This window comes from Cyanistes caeruleus, unplaced genomic scaffold (genome assembly GCF_971803275.1).
Source record: "Cyanistes caeruleus unplaced genomic scaffold, bCyaCae1.hap1.1 HAP1_SUPER_29, whole genome shotgun sequence".
In the NCBI taxonomy this organism is placed as follows: Eukaryota; Metazoa; Chordata; class Aves; order Passeriformes; family Paridae; genus Cyanistes; species Cyanistes caeruleus.
This window is the reverse complement of record NW_028256297.1, coordinates 333,238-350,932: the sequence shown is the minus strand read 5'-3', so window position 1 is coordinate 350,932 and position 17,695 is coordinate 333,238. Positions and strand designations below refer to the sequence as shown.

At 53.3% G+C, this 17,695-nt stretch overlaps 2 protein-coding genes across 5 annotated transcripts; one reads left to right on the top strand and one right to left on the bottom strand.

Moving 5' to 3' along the window:
* Nucleotides 1-1,280: 1,280 nt before the first annotated feature.
* LOC111935834 (maestro heat-like repeat-containing protein family member 7) lies at nucleotides 1,281-10,246 on the top strand. Of its 3 annotated transcripts, none has more exons than XM_086874905.1 (16): nucleotides 1,281-4,627; nucleotides 4,818-4,959; nucleotides 5,267-5,331; nucleotides 5,447-5,887; nucleotides 5,964-6,112; nucleotides 6,365-6,512; nucleotides 6,721-6,911; nucleotides 6,994-7,131; nucleotides 7,402-7,516; nucleotides 7,689-7,826; nucleotides 8,059-8,235; nucleotides 8,367-8,522; nucleotides 8,682-8,783; nucleotides 9,148-9,250; nucleotides 9,479-9,539; nucleotides 9,852-10,246. In XM_086874905.1, exons 2-15 carry the CDS (start codon nucleotides 4,842-4,844, stop codon nucleotides 9,535-9,537), a joined length of 2,100 nt encoding a protein of 699 aa, XP_086731031.1. In that variant the 5' UTR covers nucleotides 1,281-4,627; nucleotides 4,818-4,841; the 3' UTR covers nucleotides 9,538-9,539; nucleotides 9,852-10,246. The 3 variants fall into 3 exon arrangements, with proteins under 3 accessions (XP_086731031.1, XP_086731032.1, XP_086731033.1); XM_086874906.1 differs by having other exon boundaries at nucleotides 4,258-4,627; nucleotides 4,803-4,959; XM_086874907.1 differs by having other exon boundaries at nucleotides 4,258-4,627; nucleotides 4,793-4,959.
* Nucleotides 10,247-13,931: 3,685 nt separating this feature from the next.
* LOC111945173 (uncharacterized) lies at nucleotides 13,932-17,050 on the bottom strand. 2 transcript variants are annotated; one of them, XM_086874920.1, is made up of 4 exons: nucleotides 16,987-17,050; nucleotides 16,422-16,654; nucleotides 15,098-15,176; nucleotides 13,932-14,911 (listed from the first exon to the last, which is right to left on the bottom strand). In XM_086874920.1, exons 3-4 carry the CDS (start codon nucleotides 15,147-15,149, stop codon nucleotides 14,160-14,162), a joined length of 804 nt encoding a protein of 267 aa, XP_086731046.1. In that variant the 5' UTR covers nucleotides 15,150-15,176; nucleotides 16,422-16,654; nucleotides 16,987-17,050; the 3' UTR covers nucleotides 13,932-14,159. The 2 variants fall into 2 exon arrangements, with proteins under 2 accessions (XP_086731046.1, XP_086731047.1); XM_086874921.1 differs by lacking the exon at nucleotides 16,422-16,654.
* Between the last annotated feature and the right edge of the window lie 645 nt (nucleotides 17,051-17,695).

The following is a 17,695-nucleotide window of genomic DNA, read 5'->3' as shown; positions in this document are numbered from 1 at the left end:
CACAGAACAAGAAACGCAGGGTACAGCAACTTGGGAGAGGGGGCAGGGCCTGGCTGAACAAGGAACAAAAATATGGGGTACAGCAATTTGCGACAGGGGTACAAGGTAAGTAAACTGGGACAGGGGTACAAGGTAAATAAGGAGTTTACAAACAGCAACTGTAACATATTATTCTTAACATACTGGAAGTAGCATGTCCTGTAACCTTTACACCGCTTCAAGGAATGCAAGCTCAGATTACAGCTTTAGATTGGAAATGGTTAGCACAGTTGCGATCTATAGTCAGTCAGTTTGGGGTTACCAGTGAACCGGTTAGACAAATGATTGATTCTTTATCGGTCAAACAGATTTTGTTGCCTGCAGATTGTAGGAGTATTATGAAATTGATTCTTAGTCAACATCAGCAGTTGTTGTTTAATGTGCACTGGCAAGCTTATTGCCCAGAAAGCGTAAATGTGCAAAGACAGGGAGGTGATCCACTGCATCGGCTAACTTTAGAACTTACGGGCTTAGGAGCATATAGTCGGGTGGAAGCACAAGCTATTTTAGGGCCAGATAAGTTGAGGGAAGGAATGTGATTCAGCTTTCCCATAAGGGGGGAGGTATGCATTAGAAGGGGGTCTGTATTAGGTGATTTGGGAAGCCTGTACCCTCAAATACCTCCACCAATGGGTAAAGAGAGCGGGAAATGCGGCCAGGAAATTAGGAAAAAGAGGCGTCTGCGTTCACTGAAAATTTGAGAGACCCCAGGGGAATGCCCCATGGCCTTTCCCTTTATTCAAATAAAGTAACAAGACTCCTGTGCCTTCTTTTTGGATATAAACCTCTGGTGTTTGTGGATTAATTTTCCTGACATAAGTGCCTCATGCGTCTCTGAGGGAAGGCGGATGCCCCGTGTGTTGCTGAGGTGTCATGAAGGTCTCTGAAAGGCATGCAGGTGCCCTGCATGCCACTCTGGGGCCATGAGGGTCACTGAGGGTGGCAGGTGCTCAGGATTCCACTGAGGTGACATGGAGGTCAATCTGCAGAGGTGTGTGTCTGTCGAGTCTCTCAAGGTATTTGGGAGTCACTGAGGGAACATGGGCGTCACTTGAGCGGAGGGGAGACGGGCATGTCACGTCTGGCTGAGCAGACATGCCGGTCCCTGAAGGACCGCTGAGGGGACGTGGGCGCTCCCTGAGGGACACGGGAGGGGCGGGCGCGTCCCCACTGCGCAGCCGCCGCCGCCGCCGCCGCTCCGGGCCTCAGGGAGCGTTTCCCGCCCAGGCGGGGGCGGTCCCGCCCCGCCGGTCCCCTCAGCCACGGAGCGGGAACTCTTCAGCCCACGCAGACACAGATCTCTGCTTATTTCTTTATTTTACTGTAATAAAAGTGCTTTATCTCACCCTGCTGGCCGTTCTCCGTCTTATCCTCTTCCCTGTCCCACTGGGAAAGAGAGTGACAGAGGGACAGAGTGGGCACCTGGCACCCAGCCAGGGTCGACCCACTACAGTCATTTTGGCACCTGAATGTGTGGCGATATAAAGTTGGTGAAATGGACTATAGCAGGAACCTCGAGGGGCCGGGCTGGAACAGCAGAGGAGTGCAGGCCTGGAGTGGCAAACAGTTTAGCAATGAGCCCGAAGCTGTGGCAGGAGCAGCATGGGGCTGGGCAGACCCAGAGATGTGGAGCTAAAGGTGGAATAAAAATCCGGATCAGCAGCAGAAACAGCAGGGGCTGGGCAGGCCTGGAAGGAGAAAGAAGGTGGAGGGGGGGATTGTTTCGGGTGTCCCCTGGCTGTCACCTGTGTAATACCTTGGCAACAGCAGCAGCTGCTGGGCTCCCGCAAGCAGCCATGAGACGCTCCCTTTCAAAGGTGGTTAGGGTCCCAGTTTTCCCTGAGCACCCAAGCAGATGGTGAGGATCCCTCCCAGAGTGATCGGGTATTGAAAGGACCCAGTTACATGGCTACACTTGTGAGCAGAGGCTCACCCACAGTAAACAGACACAGTGATGGAAAAGTTGCGCAATAGCAGTGGTTCCTCGGGGCAGTCCAATGCCAAAACCTCAACCATTTGCCCTTTGAGCCGTGTCCCCCTGCCAAGAGACAGCCACAACCCCACCACCTGTCCCTCCTCCCCCAGGCATGACTCCCAAATGCTCCTTTTCCTTGGCTGACTCCTTAGTGTGGGATGTAAGAGGTCTCAGCCACGTCTTGTTTCTTTATGACCTGTATTTTGCCCCTGGACAACCTCTCCCTTCACAGATTCTTTCTTCCAGATGGGAAAAAATTCCCTAAAGAATCCAAAGCAAAAGAAGCGCTTCTACTTTGCAGTATTGAGATAAAATTAAATGCTAAAAAATAGCTAAAATACAGAATCCAAAAAAATGTCTTAGCTTATAATGGCACAGCTCCTTATCAAATTCAGGGATCACTAACTTTCTAGCTAAATATGATCTAACTCATTTTCAACATGTAAGCAAGACAGCCAGTCCTGTCCTGCTGGGTCCCAGCAGTGCCTCGCAGCTGTCCTGCATCCACGTCAGGATTCTGGCCAACAGAGGGCTGTCCTGGAGGCAGCTAACTTGAAGTTTGTGCACGTACCGAAAGGTCAAGCCCAGCGGTGTTCCCTCAGGATTTAGCAGTCCTCAGTGATCTCCCTTGAGGTTGCCCACTCCTTGTGGTACCAGTTGCTTTCCTGTACAATGTTCTACCTGCCCCAAGAGTAAAGAGGGAACTGGAGAAAGAGTTTGCCAGGCTGATCTCCATCTTTTCCCAGCAGGCCTGGTTAAGGGGAGACGTCCAAGCTGAGCTCAAATGTGTAAATGTAACAGCCATGCACTGGGAGGGTCAGTGGGAAGGATGATCCAGGAGCCATTGGCCTGGCAGCCTGAGCTTGCTACCATGGAAGGGTTTGGAGCAGATCCTCCTGAGTGCCATCCCATGGCATGTGCAGGGAACCAGGGGGTCTGCTGGAGGGTGGGAAAGCTCTGTGGAGGGATAGGAACAGCTGGGGGTCCTGGTAGGGTGTTGAGGAGTTCTGTGAGTGTGTTTTGGGGCTGTTTGTGTTGGTGAGCGTGTTGGGGAAGGAGTTGTCTGGAAGTGAGAGGTCTAGGCTGGAATTTGAGTCAGTTTGATGGCAGGATCCATGGTTTGGCACAGCTTTGGTTATGGAGGACATAAGGAATATCTGTGACTTTTCCTGTTAGTGGTCCTGGTTCTCATGCAAAAATTAAGAAGGGAGAGCTTTACTTTACTGGCTACTTAGATATCTGTACCAGGGGGAGAATTAGCCTTTTTACAATCTACTCAATTGTTTGGACTACTTTTGTAATACTGAGTGGATTTTCATTCCTTGAGAGCTTTAATCCTTCAGAGAATTAGGATATTATCATCCCTCCATAGATAACCAAAGGTTTGCAAACCAAAGAATGGTAGTTTTTTTAGCCTCTCTGGAGTGTTATATTTTGTAAAGTGACTCTCAATGGATGACGTTAAGACAAAGGACTTGCTGCTTTGAGATGGGAAGCTAACTTGCAAATCTTTCACATTCTCCGGCCATTCCAATTAATTGGTGAAGTCTGCAACATTTTGGAAGTACTGGAATTGAGCAGTGGGGAAGCTCTCATGAATTGAGGATTCTTAAATGCCAGATCCTTCTGTGCCTTCCCCACAAAGAGGTTTTATAGCTGCAAGAAATGAGATCAATGGGAAAATAATTCCCACATGTAATTAATCTGACCAAGACTACACGTTGCCAGCAGTTGCTCCAGGGGCTCCTGCCAACAGCCCCTGCAGGAGGAGCCCAGCCCCCAATGCACGTGGGCTTTGGCTGCCCTCTGGCATAGAAGCCCCCCAGGGGCACAGGTCTCTGGGGCAGGAGAAGGGCACCAGCACTGCCAGGGCTCGGCTGGGATGGCAGGTCTGCCTCGGTGGGGACTCTGCCACACCTGCTGATTTCAGTGCTGCCAGGACCCTGTGCAGATTCTGTGCAAGGCCCTGTGCCCTTCCTGCTGTGGCTGCGTTGGCAGCCCTGGGGGCTCTTTCTGCTGCCCGAAGCCTGCAGAGCAGGACAGCATTTGCTGATGGCTTGAGCTGTTCCTAAAGATCCTGTTGGGCTGTCTTAGACACTTTGGGCAAGGGATTCCTTCCAAGCTGGGCCACTCTGTGGGGGGATGGGGGCAGAACCAGGGCAGGTGACAGTGTGTGCAAGGGCCCTTTGTGACACATGGTCACCATGGGATGGAAAGGGACAGGGTGTCAAAGGGCCCTTTGTGACACGTGGTGACATAGGAGCTGGCAGTGACAGGACCATGCCACAGTGCCCAGTTCACGCGACGGGACAGGACACGCCAGAGCGGTGCTGTGAGGAGCCCCCGCACAGCGCACTCGTTTGTGTCTGACCCGGAGCTTTTCCAAGGCTTTACTCGTACAGGTGACCTCGTGGCAAGACTGCAGGCCTTGGTGGCCCGTGGCTTTCCCGAGGTTTTCTTTTGCAGGTGCTTGGGAGGCAAGACTGCGGGACTTGGTGGCCTGTGGCCTTGCCAAGACTTTTCTTTTGCAGGTGCCCACCAGGCCAGACTGCGAGACTTGTAACCTGGAGCTTTTCTGAGGCATCTCCCATCCTTCCGGCCTCTGTCCTCAAGGTGAGACTGTGGGACTTAGTGAGCACAATCGTTTACAAGGAGTCTCCAGTCATTGTGGCAGGAGCCCTTGAGACCAGACCGCAGGACTTGCTGTCCTGTAGGCTTCCTGAGGCTCCTCTGTCACAGGTGCCTTTAAGGCACAAATGAATGACTTGTTGACTCAAGATTTCCCAAGGCATCTCTCTTTAAGGTGCCTTCGAGGCAAGATTGTGTCATGGCAGGCAGATTCCTCAGCCTCTTCAAAGTGTTCAGGGGGAAAAGAAAGAAAGAACCTGGAGCTGCCCCAGCACAACTGCCTGAAGAGCCGGAGCAGTTCCAGCCACTCCAGGATGGTGAGTGGCAGAGCTGGGCCACAGGGCTGATGGCTGCAGCCAGCTAGGCCCTGCCCCATCCCATCCCATCCCATCCCATCCCATCCCATCCCATCCCATCCCATCCCATCCCATCCCATCCCATCCCATCCCATCCGCTGTGGACATGCCCATGGACAGGACGGAAGAGGGGCTTGGGCTGACCCCGGCACTGGCTGTGCTCCATACCCTGAGCCATCCCAGGGCTGTCCCTGCCTGGGGAGTGCAGGGCTGGGCTGTGTTCTCTGGCCTCTCCCGCAGCCTCTCAGCTCTGGCTGTTCTTTGCCAGATGCAGCCATGGCCCAGACACAAGAGCAGGACACCGCCCATGGCCACTTCCACAGAGCAGCGCAGGTACCTGCAGCCATCCCCACCTGGGCTGGGCCTGCTGTCACTGCTCAGCCCAGCACCGCACTTGGAGCATTCCATGGAACATGCCTCTCTTCCCTGTCCTTCCATCTCCTTGCAGAGGTTCCGGAAGTTTCTGCGCATTCGGCGTAGAAAGAACACCACCACAGCAGCAACTGAGGGCGCAGCTGAGCCTGACTCTGGGCTGGCTGAGCTCCAGGCAGAGCCTGATGTCAGCTCAGATTCAGCTGAGCTCTCAGAAGACTCTGATGCTGCAGTGAATGATGAGAGGGCAAACTCTGACATGGCAGTGAATGAGGACATGGCCATACCAAACGATGACACTGAAGAGACTCAGGGCATTGCAGATGCTGACATCACACCCACTCCTGCTCTGAGTCAGGAACTCATAATGGACAATTTCAAGGACAACTGTGTTTCTTCTGAGCAGTTGGTACCCAGCCTGGGGCCAGAACTGGAGGCCTCCCTGGATCATGTTCCCTCTCAAGCCACATCCACAGGGCCCCCTCAGCCTTTGAGGCCAGCAGAGTGTGATGGGATGGTAAGCACTTCTTGGGGAAAGCTGGGGAAGTTGCTGCCTTGGACAGCACTCCAAGGCTTCCCCATGCCTCCTCCAGGTGCCAACTATTGTAAGGAACATTCATCAGAGTCTCGTGTCCCATGTCACTGTGGATGTCAGGCAGCAAATTGACATTATTAGGCTGGCTGAAGAACACCCTGTTGATGTGGTGCTGACCCTCCTGCGCTGTGCCCCATCATGTGACAGGTACGGGGCCCACGTGCCTTGAGAGCTCAGGGCTCACCAGCCTTTAGGGCCCATCGCCCTGCACAGCCTGTCCAATGGGCTCTGCCCAACAGGCAGAGAGGTCCAGGGGCCTCAGGCCCCTCTGTTTCCTGAGGTTGCTGCCAGTGCTCCTTCCCTGCCCCTCAGGGCACTGGGACTATGTCACCTGGGACCCCACTGCTGCACAGGGCCTGGTGACTGAGACACTCCTGACACAGAGCTCTGATTCCACAGAGCTGCTGCCATGATGTGGCAAACCATAGGCTCATCAGGACCAACAGTGGAGAAAGTGCTGCCAGCACTGCTCTGTGTGATGGAGAACTGGCCACTTTGCAGCATCTGCACCTCTGATGGAGATGACCAGGACATTTTCCCCCTGACTGTGAGTTTCAGGAGCTGGCCTTTGATCAACCATCGGTTGCTTCTCCAGCAGCTCTCCATCCTCTCCCTGCCTCAGGCACTGGGCTGAAACCTGGGCTAGTGGCAGGCTCAGGGGACACCAGGCCTGCTGCTCCCCCTGTGCCTCCCCTTGGGCCCTGCCCCATGGACACCTCGGCACTGAGCGCTGTCTTTGGGTGCTTCTTTTGCAGGCAACTGTGGTGCTCTGGGTGATTATCCAAGTGCCTGAGTGCCACGAGGCGATGATCCTTTATTCTGCCCGCCTGTTTGTGGCTCTGCTGTTCCATGTTGTCATCACCACCCAGCAGATGCCACCAGTGGAAGCTGACAGCATCTGGAGAGCATGCCGGGAGCAACACCGCCTTCCCAGCAACCCCAACAGGTGCCAGTCCTCCTGTCCTTCCCATGCCCTTGTGGCTGGCACCAGAGTGCCCAGTGTGACCTGGGCTTTGCTCTGCACACAGGTTTGCAGTGCGGACTCTGAAGGCTCTGCTCTGCCGACTACGGTGTGACAACGAGTTGATGGCTATGGAGCGCAAGCATGGCTGGGACACACTGCTCTGTGCTGACACCCAGCACTATGCTGTGGGTCTGCTGGCCAGGTCAGACACCCTTCTCCCCACTGCCTCTGAAATTTGTGCCCTGTGCCATCCCTCATAGTCTCCGTGGTCCTGGCCAGAGGGCCTCATCACTCAGCGATGGCCGAGCAGACTGGAAAAAGCTGAGAGAGGAGGGTGCTCAGAAGGAGCCACCTCCCAAAGTGCTTCCAGTCCTCCAGGGATGCTGGGGAAAGGCCGGACCTCTGTGAGTCATTCCTGGGAGAGGTTTGCCTTCCCCACCTCAGGGTCTTGGTGCTGTTTTCCCCCTGACAGGGAGATGCGCCATGTCTTGATCCCCTTCTGTTCCCACATTGCGCTTCAGCTGCTCAAGTCACTCAGAAGGGATGAGCCATGCTGTGATCTGTCCTTCCTGGCATTCCTTGTGGAGGTGAGCCTGATGGCCAGCACTACCTCGCTGAGCTGCCTGCCAGCCCTGTCCCCTTGCATAGCCACAGCTGCCTGGGACAATGCCTGCGCCCTGTGCTGCTGCCTGGGCCCAGCCCTGTGCACTTCCAGGCTCCTGCCGGCCGGCTCCCCTCTCACTGCCCTGTGCCTTTCAGGTCCTGGATTGCCTGGACTTGCGTGAATGTAGTGACAGTGTCCTGGAGATCATGTCAAGGCACCTGCAGAGCAAGTGCAGGCAGAGGCGTCGCCTGGCGCTCAGAGGCCTCGTGGTGCTCAGCAAGTATCCCTTGATGGTGAGAATGGGGCAGCAGCTGAAGCTGTGCTGGGGAAAGAAGTCCCTTGGTGTGGCTGGGCTTCAGGAGCTCAGGCAGCTGCTCCCAGCTCTCCTGCCTCACCTGCCTGAGTGCTTTGGGACAGGCCTTTGGCTTCTGGGCCCGGCAGCAGCAGGGTGGGGTTGCAGTGCCAGGGAAGTGTTGGTGGTGAAGCTGTTTGTGGCTTCCCAGCACAGCCTTGTGTTCCACACAGGCCATAAGAATGTGCAGCCTGTCTCAAAGCCTTCAGGAGCTGCTGGGTGACGCAGATGGAGATGTTGTTGGCATGGCCCTCTGTGTATTCATTAATATGCTCAACAATAAAGACATCCTGATATCCAGTACCACTGCCCCAAAGCTGGCTGAGGCACTCCTGCTGCTCTTTGACCATGTAAGTGTCTGCACCCATCCATGGGCATTGGCTGCTGTCCAGAAACTTTGTGTCTTACAGATTTTTGGGCCTTTGCCCAGGTAAGCCTGGAGTAATTGGCATTAAGGTCTTTTTCTCTTCTTTTCCTCCAGGACCACAGCCATGTGCAGCTGCTCTCCCTTGACCTCTTCTTCAAGGCAATGGATTTGGTAGTGGATGAGGGAAAAAAGCCCCTGGAGAAGATTTTGAGCCAGAGCCTGATTCCACTCTTCTTCCACTGCCATGATGAGAACCGGCATGTGGCGAAGGTCAGGTTTTGTGTGATGCTGGTGCATCCCTGGGAGGGGCATCGGCTTCTTCATGCCCTAGAACCTCCCAAGCTGCAGCCTCCTCTGAGCCCTGTCACCCAGACAAGAGTCCTGTGCCCTTGGCTTCAGTGCCATCTCTGCATCTCCACTGCTCTCCAGGCCTCTCGGAAAACGCTGATTCGTGTGGCCGAGTTCCTAAAGAGGAGGAATCTCAAGCAGCTGATAAAGAAGGAGCAGCTGTCGAAGTTTCCCGAGTGTCTGGTACGGACGGCCTGGAGAAGCCCAAGCCGCAGCCCCGGGTGCTCAGTGTGTGGGACTGGCAGCTGTGGCCCCTGGCCGGTGCTGCACCCAGGGGTGCCAGCCTGCGCCCCACACACCACTGCCTTCCCTGGACAGCACAGGTTCTTCTCCAGCCCCCTGTGGCCCGAAGTAGGGCTGCAGGGTGGGACAGCACCGCCACTCCTTGAGCAGCACCCAGCCCTCTGCCCCCTCCAGAGCCCGGCACCAGTGGCTGCTGGCCGGGCCTCAGGGCTGGGTGGGCACGGGAGGCCAGGACTGGCCGCAGGCAACGCCCAGATGAGGGGCAGAGCCCGCACCAACCCTTCCCTCCCGCCGCTCTCTCCAGCTGGCAGAGGACAGGAGCCAAGCGGCCGATCACCTGCGCCAGGCCCTGCCATACCTGGATAGCTCACAGGAGACCCTGCAAGAGGCGGCCGTCATGTTCATTGGTGAGTCATGAGCCGTGAGGCAGTGACATCCAGGCCTGGTGGTCTGGAGCCCCGCCTGCCCTCGGGGCTGCTGCTGCCGGCCTCTGGCAGCCGTGCCCTTGAGTGTCAGGATGCGGCAAGGGCCCAGGCTGAGCCCTGCTGGGGCAGGAGGCCGTGTGGCCACAGGGCTGGCAGCACCACTGGCAGGGAGCTGTGCTGCTGGGGCCCTGACAGGCTCTGTGTTCCCAGAGATGGTCGCGGTGTTCATGCACAAGGTCGCAGAAGGAAGAGCTCCAGGTCCTCAGTGAGGGTGAGTGAGAGCAGCGGGTGGTCAGTGGGGGCTGGCAGGGGGCAGTTGCAATGCCTGGGCAGGGAGCTGCAATCCCCGGCCCAGCTGCGGTGTGCTTCATTCCTTGTGTGGATGAGGGCTGGTGTGGGCAAAGAAGAGAGAGATTTCAGGGACATGGGTGGGATCTGTGGCCAGCACCTTCTGGCTGATCCTGTTGTCCGGTCCTCTCTTGTGGCCATTGCAAGAGCCAGGTGGAATGTCCTTGGCAGGAATGTCTCCTAGGATCCCTGCAGATGCATGCCCTGACTGTGGCTCTCTTCTTCTCTGTTTCAGCCATTCAAGCCCTGAGAAAGACACCAGTCCATCCCACTGTAACCTGAATATTCCAGCTTGCCAGTGAACGAGTGTCCCAAGAACAGCACCAGGAGACACTGAAGAGGACACCACCTTCCAGTGCCGGTGGAGAACCAGGCACAGCTGATGACTGGCACAGCAGAGCCTGTGGGATGCTCATGGGGCTTCAGCCCTCTCCCTGCCTGTAGATTGTCCTGGCCTCTAGCCCTCAGACTGTGCCCATCCCCTTTTTTTCTACTCTTCCCTCTACTCTTCCTCCCTTTTGACAGCTCCTTACCTCCAGCCCTCATACCATGCCCATCCCCTTCTTTTCCTTTCCAGCTCTTCCCTTTGCTTCTCCTTCCATTAATAAACAGTTTGAGTTTTTCACTTTACCTGCCCCTGTGTGGAGCTGAAGTGCCACAAATCCAGAACGCTGTGACACCAAGGCCCCTCCTGCCATTCTCTTCTGCACCGTGTTTTGTGCAGAGACGCAGAAGAACGAGTGCAGATCAGGCTGGAAAGGTCCCTGTGCTGAAGGTCCAGTTCCACAGCATTGTGGAGTTAAAGGTCTCACTGAAGGCCAGTAGTGATACAAGGAGCCTGTGTGTGTCAGGGACCAAAGTTGTGTCTAAGGCCCTGCCATATTTGGTCCTCTTGTGCACATCAACAGGATAATGAAGAACAGACAATGAAGGAAATTTTATGGGTTAATTGCTGGGAATTTGACCCTTAAGAGGAACAATGGATTAATCAATTGATAGGAAGTTAACCTGTGAAAGAGGAACAGTAAGAACAAGGCTGTTATGGGCATGGTGACCTTACTTCATGTACTGGCCAAGGGTAAATTGACATCGTAAGTGGGAAAATTCCACTCCAGTGGAGAAGATAGGAGGCTTGGCTCTGCAGTGGAGAGGCAAGAAGGACAAAATGCACGCCTTTTTGATGCAGGGGATGCCCTGAAGGTGCACGGCCTGCCTGCCCCTCCCACTGGAGCACCATGCTCCATCTGCTGCTGCTGCTCAGTGGCTTTTCACCAATCCAGGAGTTGGTATGTATTATTTGCAACAGCAGCTAATAAAATAAGACTTGCTTTGCAATTTTGTGCATGGGCATCTTCCAGAACCCATGGCATTATTGGCAATGAGGATGGGATGCCCAGAGCACAAAAACCGATGGTGTTTTGAGCATTTGTGAGTGAAAAATGGACACGTGTTTGAGTGTGGGTAAGAGAACAGGGACAGGGTTTGGGCAGCAGAGCATATGGTTGCACCCTGAGTGCGGGCGCACAGCTGCACCAAGAAAGCAGTGCTGTGGGTGTGTGTGCCAAGAGCAGTGAGGCACACAGCTGCCCCTGGACAGTCTGTTCCGTGGTCAGTGGGTCATGTGGTTGCAATTTCATTGGACAGAGTTCTTGCCCTCACTTCTTTTGTGGTCCTTATGGTGTCCTTGTGTGAGTGCACTGGTAACAATGCTTTGTGAAAAAGAGCCTTGGGCAGTGGCTTTGTCAGTGGAGCGACCAGGCTGGATGCAGAAAGCTCCAGGCTGGAGCACATTATGGCATTAGCTAGAAACCTGGACAGGTATTGGGCCTGAAGCATGGGAGGCCAAGGACCTTGTGGGGGTGTTGAAATACTGCAGAGAATTTATACAAACTCCTCAGAGACACTCTGAAGAGTGGCTGACTCCTGCTGGTCAGATGGCTGGTTGCCTATTATTTGCATACAAAATTGCTGTTCCAGAGAATGCAGAGTTTGAAAAACAGGTGAAGAGATGAAAAAATAGAGGAGCTACAAGCTGGTATGATGTTACAATGTCAAGCATTTGTAACCGCTGTAGAACAGGTGGAGCAACTCAGTTTGATATACTAATGATGCTGCTTGGCCACCTGTGGTCAAATGATGGACTACTTTAGGACAAGCATGCAATCTGCTTAAAGGAGAAGGAATGAAAACTAGTGTCCTGATGGGGTCTCTCGAGCTTTATATGGGCCAACCCTTAAACCCCAGGATAGGGAACATTATCCTAGAGGGATGCCCAAAGGGATGGAAAGCCTAAGGTCATGAAACAGCATCCCTGCATCTGTGGGCTACCAGAATGTGGCAACAACTGTCTCATCTTGGGAAATGTCCTACTTTACACCCCACTGGGGTTGCAGATTCTAGGCACCTTGAATGCAGAAAGTTTTACTAACTTCAAATTTATCAGCACAAGGAATAACCCTAGAGCTTGGTGGGTCAGTGCCACAATACTGTGTGTGTGGATTTAGGACAGCGTGATTTTTGGTAGCAGCTTCTATGTGAAGACAGAGGAGAGAGGGCCCTTGCTTCCCAACTAAAGCAGCCTGTCTTTAGAGGACTGCAGCCCTGTCTCGCTTTGAGACAAGTTAGGAGGAAATGTCTTGAAAGGGGAGTCTCCTCTAAAGGTAGGTTTTGGCACTCTCTCCACTCTTGGGGTCAGAGGTACCTAAAATGTGCCCTTATCTGTAGTGCCTGGCTCTGACACCCAAGAGAGCACTGAATTTAAAACAACACCATGGAGATAACTTTTAAAGTTAAGTAGAGAAAGTGGGAAGATGAGTGTGTAAGTTAGAGTTTTCTTAAGTCACTGGGTGAGAGAGTTTAAGGTTTAAGCTATTTTAGAAAATAAGAGACAACATGGAGAACTTAGGGAATTGTCCCTTTCTCCTTCCTTCATCTTCTTCTTTTAAGGGTTTTTGGACAATAATGAGGGATTGGATAGAAAATGCCACAGAGCAGCACACAGGTGTCAAGTCATTGGGTCACTAGGAAAAATAACTTGCTTGGCATTTGATTATTGGACAAATAGACATAGAAAAGACCTTGAAGAGATTCTTTGTTCTCCATTTTGCACCTCTCTGTGTAGCTCCTTGTACTCTGTATATATGTAATATAGATAAGGAAAGAATAAACAACCAAGTCCGAACATGAGAAAACAGCCTCTCTCTTGCCAATCTCAGTCCTGGGGAAAAGAACCCTATGGATGCTAAATATGAGCAAAAGCAGGGAGCACGGTGCCTGTGGAAAAGCAGGCTGCATAATTTTCTCAGTCTTGCCTGGGAAATCATAAGGAAGAATTAAAACAATCCTTAAAGGTAGAAGACAGCCTTGCAGGTGCTGTTTGTCAGTTTCTTGCTTTCTTGCAAAAGAAGGTCGAGGGGTGGTGTACCCCAATGACCAATGATGGTGATGTGTCAGTTTACTAACCAGTAAGAGTTTTACCTTTCTGTACTTTCACGTATCAGTCTATAAAAGAAGATCTGAGGTAATACACCTTAGGCTTTCCTGTTCAACTCACAAGAGAGTCTGGGTCATGTTTCTTGCTGTTCCCAATAGTGCAACATTTATCTTTACAAACAAGCTGTGGGTCTGCTGATAACATGAAACTATCACTGAGAGATAACAGAAACAATGGGATGGATTCAACTGAAATACGAAAGAAACACTGGGGAAACATCATAAAATTCCAAAATGGTTAAGAATTAAGAAGAGGATTATGCATTGGGGGGGGGATGGTATCCTAGACATCAGATGTTCCGGGAAGCCTGTACCTCTCAAGTCCCTCAGCCTATGGGGAAACGGAGAAGGGACAAGCGGCCGGGAATTAGGATAAAAGGGAGGCTGCGCCCTCCAAAAATTCCCCAGGGGAATGCCCCATGGCCTCTCCCTTTATTTGAATAAAGTAAAAGGACTCCCCAGTCTCCTTTTTGGACATAAACCTCTGGTGTTTATGGATTAATTTTCCTGACACTAACAATTAATATGAAGTTCAAAACTACAAACCTAGGCAGTGCAGAATATGAAAAATATGAAAGCTAGAACTTAAGGCATCACACCCTGAGGGGCTGTGGAATTGAATAATTTTGGGGTGGGATTGAGTAGCATTCAGTGGCACTGAATGGTTTTGAGGTGACATTGAAGCCTCTCATCTCTATGAGTGCCAAGAAATGGAGACAACTACACCAAATACCCCCACAAACCCCAAATCCTCCCAAGTATCTCCTTGAATCCCAGTTTCCCTTGAAGCTCTAGTAAAAAGAAAGGCTTTAAAGGCCTTGGATGAATTTGTTTGTTTTTATCCCAATTTTGTCTATTTTAAAGGGATGAAGATGAATTAAAAGAAAATTAGGACTGAAACAAAAGCACCACCAGCCCAATGTCTTCCCAATGCAGATCACTGGAAACAGGGGTTGTCAGGGCTCTGCTCAACGTGGGTCTTCTGATTGGGGATGGAGCTGGAGTGGCGCATGAAGCTCTTCCTGCACTTGGGGCACTGGCAGGGCTTCCCTTAGTGGTGCCTCCATTGGTGTCTGGCCAAGTGAGAGCTCCCAGAGAAGCTCTTCCCACACTGAGGACACCCATAGGGTCTCTCCCCAGTGTGGATGCATTTGTGGGCAGTGAGGCTGAAGCTCTGGCTGAAGCCCTTCCCACATTCCCCACACTTGTAGGGCCTCTCCCCAGTGTGGATGCGCCGGTGCATGACAAGGATGGAGTTTCGCTTGAAGCCCTCCCCACAGCTGGGGCAACGGAAGGGCCTCTCCGTGTGAATCCGCTGGTGCATGAGGAGATTTGAGCTGGTCTGAAACCTCTTCCCGCACTCGGAGCACTCGTAGGGCCGTTCCCCAGTGTGGATGTGCTGGTGACGGATGAGTTCGGAGCTGCAGCTGAAGCCCTTCCCACATTCCCTACACTCGTAGGCCCATTTCCCAGTGTGGGTCATCTGGTGGCAAATCAGTTTGCTGCTCCAGCTGAAGCTCTTCCCACACTCCAAGCACTTGTAGGGCTTCTTCCCATCCTGAAGTTGCTCATGGACCACCAGCTCAGAGCCCCGGCTGAATCTCCGACCGCCTTCCCGGCACAGGGTGGGTCTTTCCTCCTCAGAGCACCCAGGCCTGAGTGAGGAGCCCCTACTCCTGCGGGATCTCTGGGGCTTTTCCTCCCCACAGGATTCCTGCACCATGGAGCTGCTCAAAATGGCCTCTTCCACAAGGTTCTGCCGTGGGGATTTGTCCTCCCTGGTCTCCATCCTCAGCTCCTTGTCTGGGGGAGGAAGGACAAGAAAAGGATGGGATTTGCCTCTGTGCCAGAGGGAAGGGGAAGGAGATCCCCCCAGTGCGTCCCCGGCAGGATGGCGTCAGCAGTGGGGTTGTCCTGCAGCTGGGGGCCATGCTGGGCTGGGAGATGGAGCAGGAGAGAGGGGGAAAGGGGCACTGACTTCCTTCTCACCTGCCTGGGTGTCCTGGGGCATCTTCCGCTTCCTCACAGCTGCCTTCTCCATCTGACCAAGGTTTGGGAATGGGAAATCCTAGTTTGGGGAAAAATACAATTCATGAGCACATTGGATTAGGGGGTTCCTCCTGCTCAAGTCCATCTTTAGAAATCACAAGCTATCCATAGCTTGTATCCATAAAAACCTCCAAAACATCAAGATTCAGCCCTAAAAATGCCTCTCAGGAGTTGCCCATCTCTGGTCTCTCCTCTTTGGTATTCAGGGGTTCCCTCTTGTCCCAGCTGCTGGGGGTCATGCTTGTACTGGGGGTCCCCTGTCTACTCAATCCCTGCCCTCCTCAGGCTGCTGGGAGTACCAGAAATCCAAAAAGTTCCCCCCATTTCCATCTCCCCACTTAGGGATGCTGGGACTCCCCAGTGTCTCCCCAAGGGTCAATTTTCCACTCAGCTTTTCAGTCCTTAAGTCGCAAATATCCCCTCCCAAAAAACCCAACCCAGGGTCTCCCCAGGATATCTGGGCCAAGCTCTCCCTCCCCGGTCACTTGTGGGATGGGGGATGATGATCCCACAGGTGGGGGACTGTAAATTGAGGGAGTTCTTGACCTCTTGGTTCCTTCTCCTTTCCCTGATCCTTCTTTGTCCCTCCTCTTCCTGTTGAAGTTCATTTAAAATACTATGGTATGTCCCAAGGGAAGAACTCACCCTTGGTTTTGTACAAGGTTAGTCCCTACCTAACCTCCCTTTTCTTTTCCCTATCCCCTTGGCTGTAACCCCCCTGTATCCCCTGGCCACCCCCTCCCCCTAGTTGAAGAGACAGCACCCGAGGAATCTCAGCCTCTTTCTTGCCCCGGGCGATGCACATACAATGAACCCAGGACCACGTCTTGTAAGTCTGAGCCTTCTTTGTCTAAAATATCTTAGGTCCATGTTGCATATATTTTGAGACCCCTTCCTGCCCGTGTTCTGTGAAGGGCGGACACATCCCCATGGGGGACAAGAATGAAGGGATTTGCAAAGTATTTACAACATCTTCCTCCCTCTCCTCCCTAACACCAGCTTCTTCTGCTACTTCCATCCCTTCTCATTCTCCTTCTTCATCCCTCCTCTTCCATCCCTCCTCCTCCTCCCCCAGGAGCAGTGACACCCTCGGTGCCCCGTTCCCAAACCCCTCACAGCCCACGGCAGGAGCGGGGATGGAGCCGGGACAGGTCGGGATGGGCAGTGCAGGGCTCTCGGCTGCTCCCACCCGCTGGGGACGGGGGGAACCCGGCCCGGGGAAAAGGAGAGGGAAACCGGGAAAATTGGAGGCTGCAGATCCAACCTGGAGCTGGCTGGGGACCCTGGCTGGGGACTGCCAGCCCTTGGGGCTCCTCTAGAGGATCCTTGGAGATCCAGGAGGGGGAATGCAGAGAGGGCTGGGGGATCCCAGGAGTGGCAGCACAGACAGGGACTGGTTTATACTGGGATCATCCTGGCAGTGGCTGAGATTGTACTGGCTGTGTACTGACATCATACTGGGATCATACTGGGATCATACTGGCAGTCAGTAGGAGCCTGCAGGGGGAAATTGAGACCAGGTTGTGAGGAACTGGGAATATGCCCTACGCTCCCCAGAAGCCCGGTATCACCCCCCATATGTCCCATATGTCTCCCCCAAACCCTGCAGAATTCCCAAGTGCCCCCTTAGCGCCTGTTCAGGACCCCCCCAAAGTGTCCCTGAATGCTCCCGACCCCACAGATGCCCGTTCCAGCCACTCCTGGGAATTCATCTCCCATCATCCCACAACACAGTTCCGCGCCCAAACCTCCTGCTGTGCCCCACGCCGGTTAGAGCTCCCCAGGTTCCCCCCAAGTGCTCCCGAGCCGTATACATTCGCCCCGAGGACCTGCAGCCATGGCTGGGATGCAAGAGCGTTCCCCAAGTGCCTCCCCACACGGCCATATGCACCTTCTGAGCCACTTCCGGGACTACAGCTCCCATCATGCTCCGCGGCGTCCATATAATGCTATTCTAGCCATGACTCCATCTCCCGTCATGCCCCGCGCCTCACCAGAACACATTGGAGCTGTGTCTACAACTCCCGTGATGCTCCGCGGCCCCATTAAACCGTATTACACCGGCGCCTACAACTCCCATCATCCCCCGCGGCCCAGAGTTCCGTTACAGCCCCCAAATGCTCGCCTGGACCCCGAAGGGCCCCCAGATTCCCCTCCCTGACCTCCAAGTGCCCCCCTGGGCCCCCAGGTGCTCCCCCCGACCCCGAATTGTCCCACAGAATCCCTAAGTGCCTTTCCAAGTGCCCACCCGTCTCCCCAAGTGTCCTCCAGACCCCCAAGTTCTCTCTAAATTCCCTCCCCAGACCCAAAACTGCCCCAAATGCTCCCCAGAAAAAGTCTCCATGGACCCCAAAGTGGCCCCTTTTACCCAGTATGAGAAAATTCTAAAAGCGATGATCAAAGGACTAAAAATAAGAATAATTAGCATAAAGTGGGAGAAATAGTGGTCAATTAATTAATGAAGGGAATTATTGTACTTAGAAGCAAAGACCAATAATGGTTTTTGTTCCTAAAAATGTATCAATTGTTTTATATAAA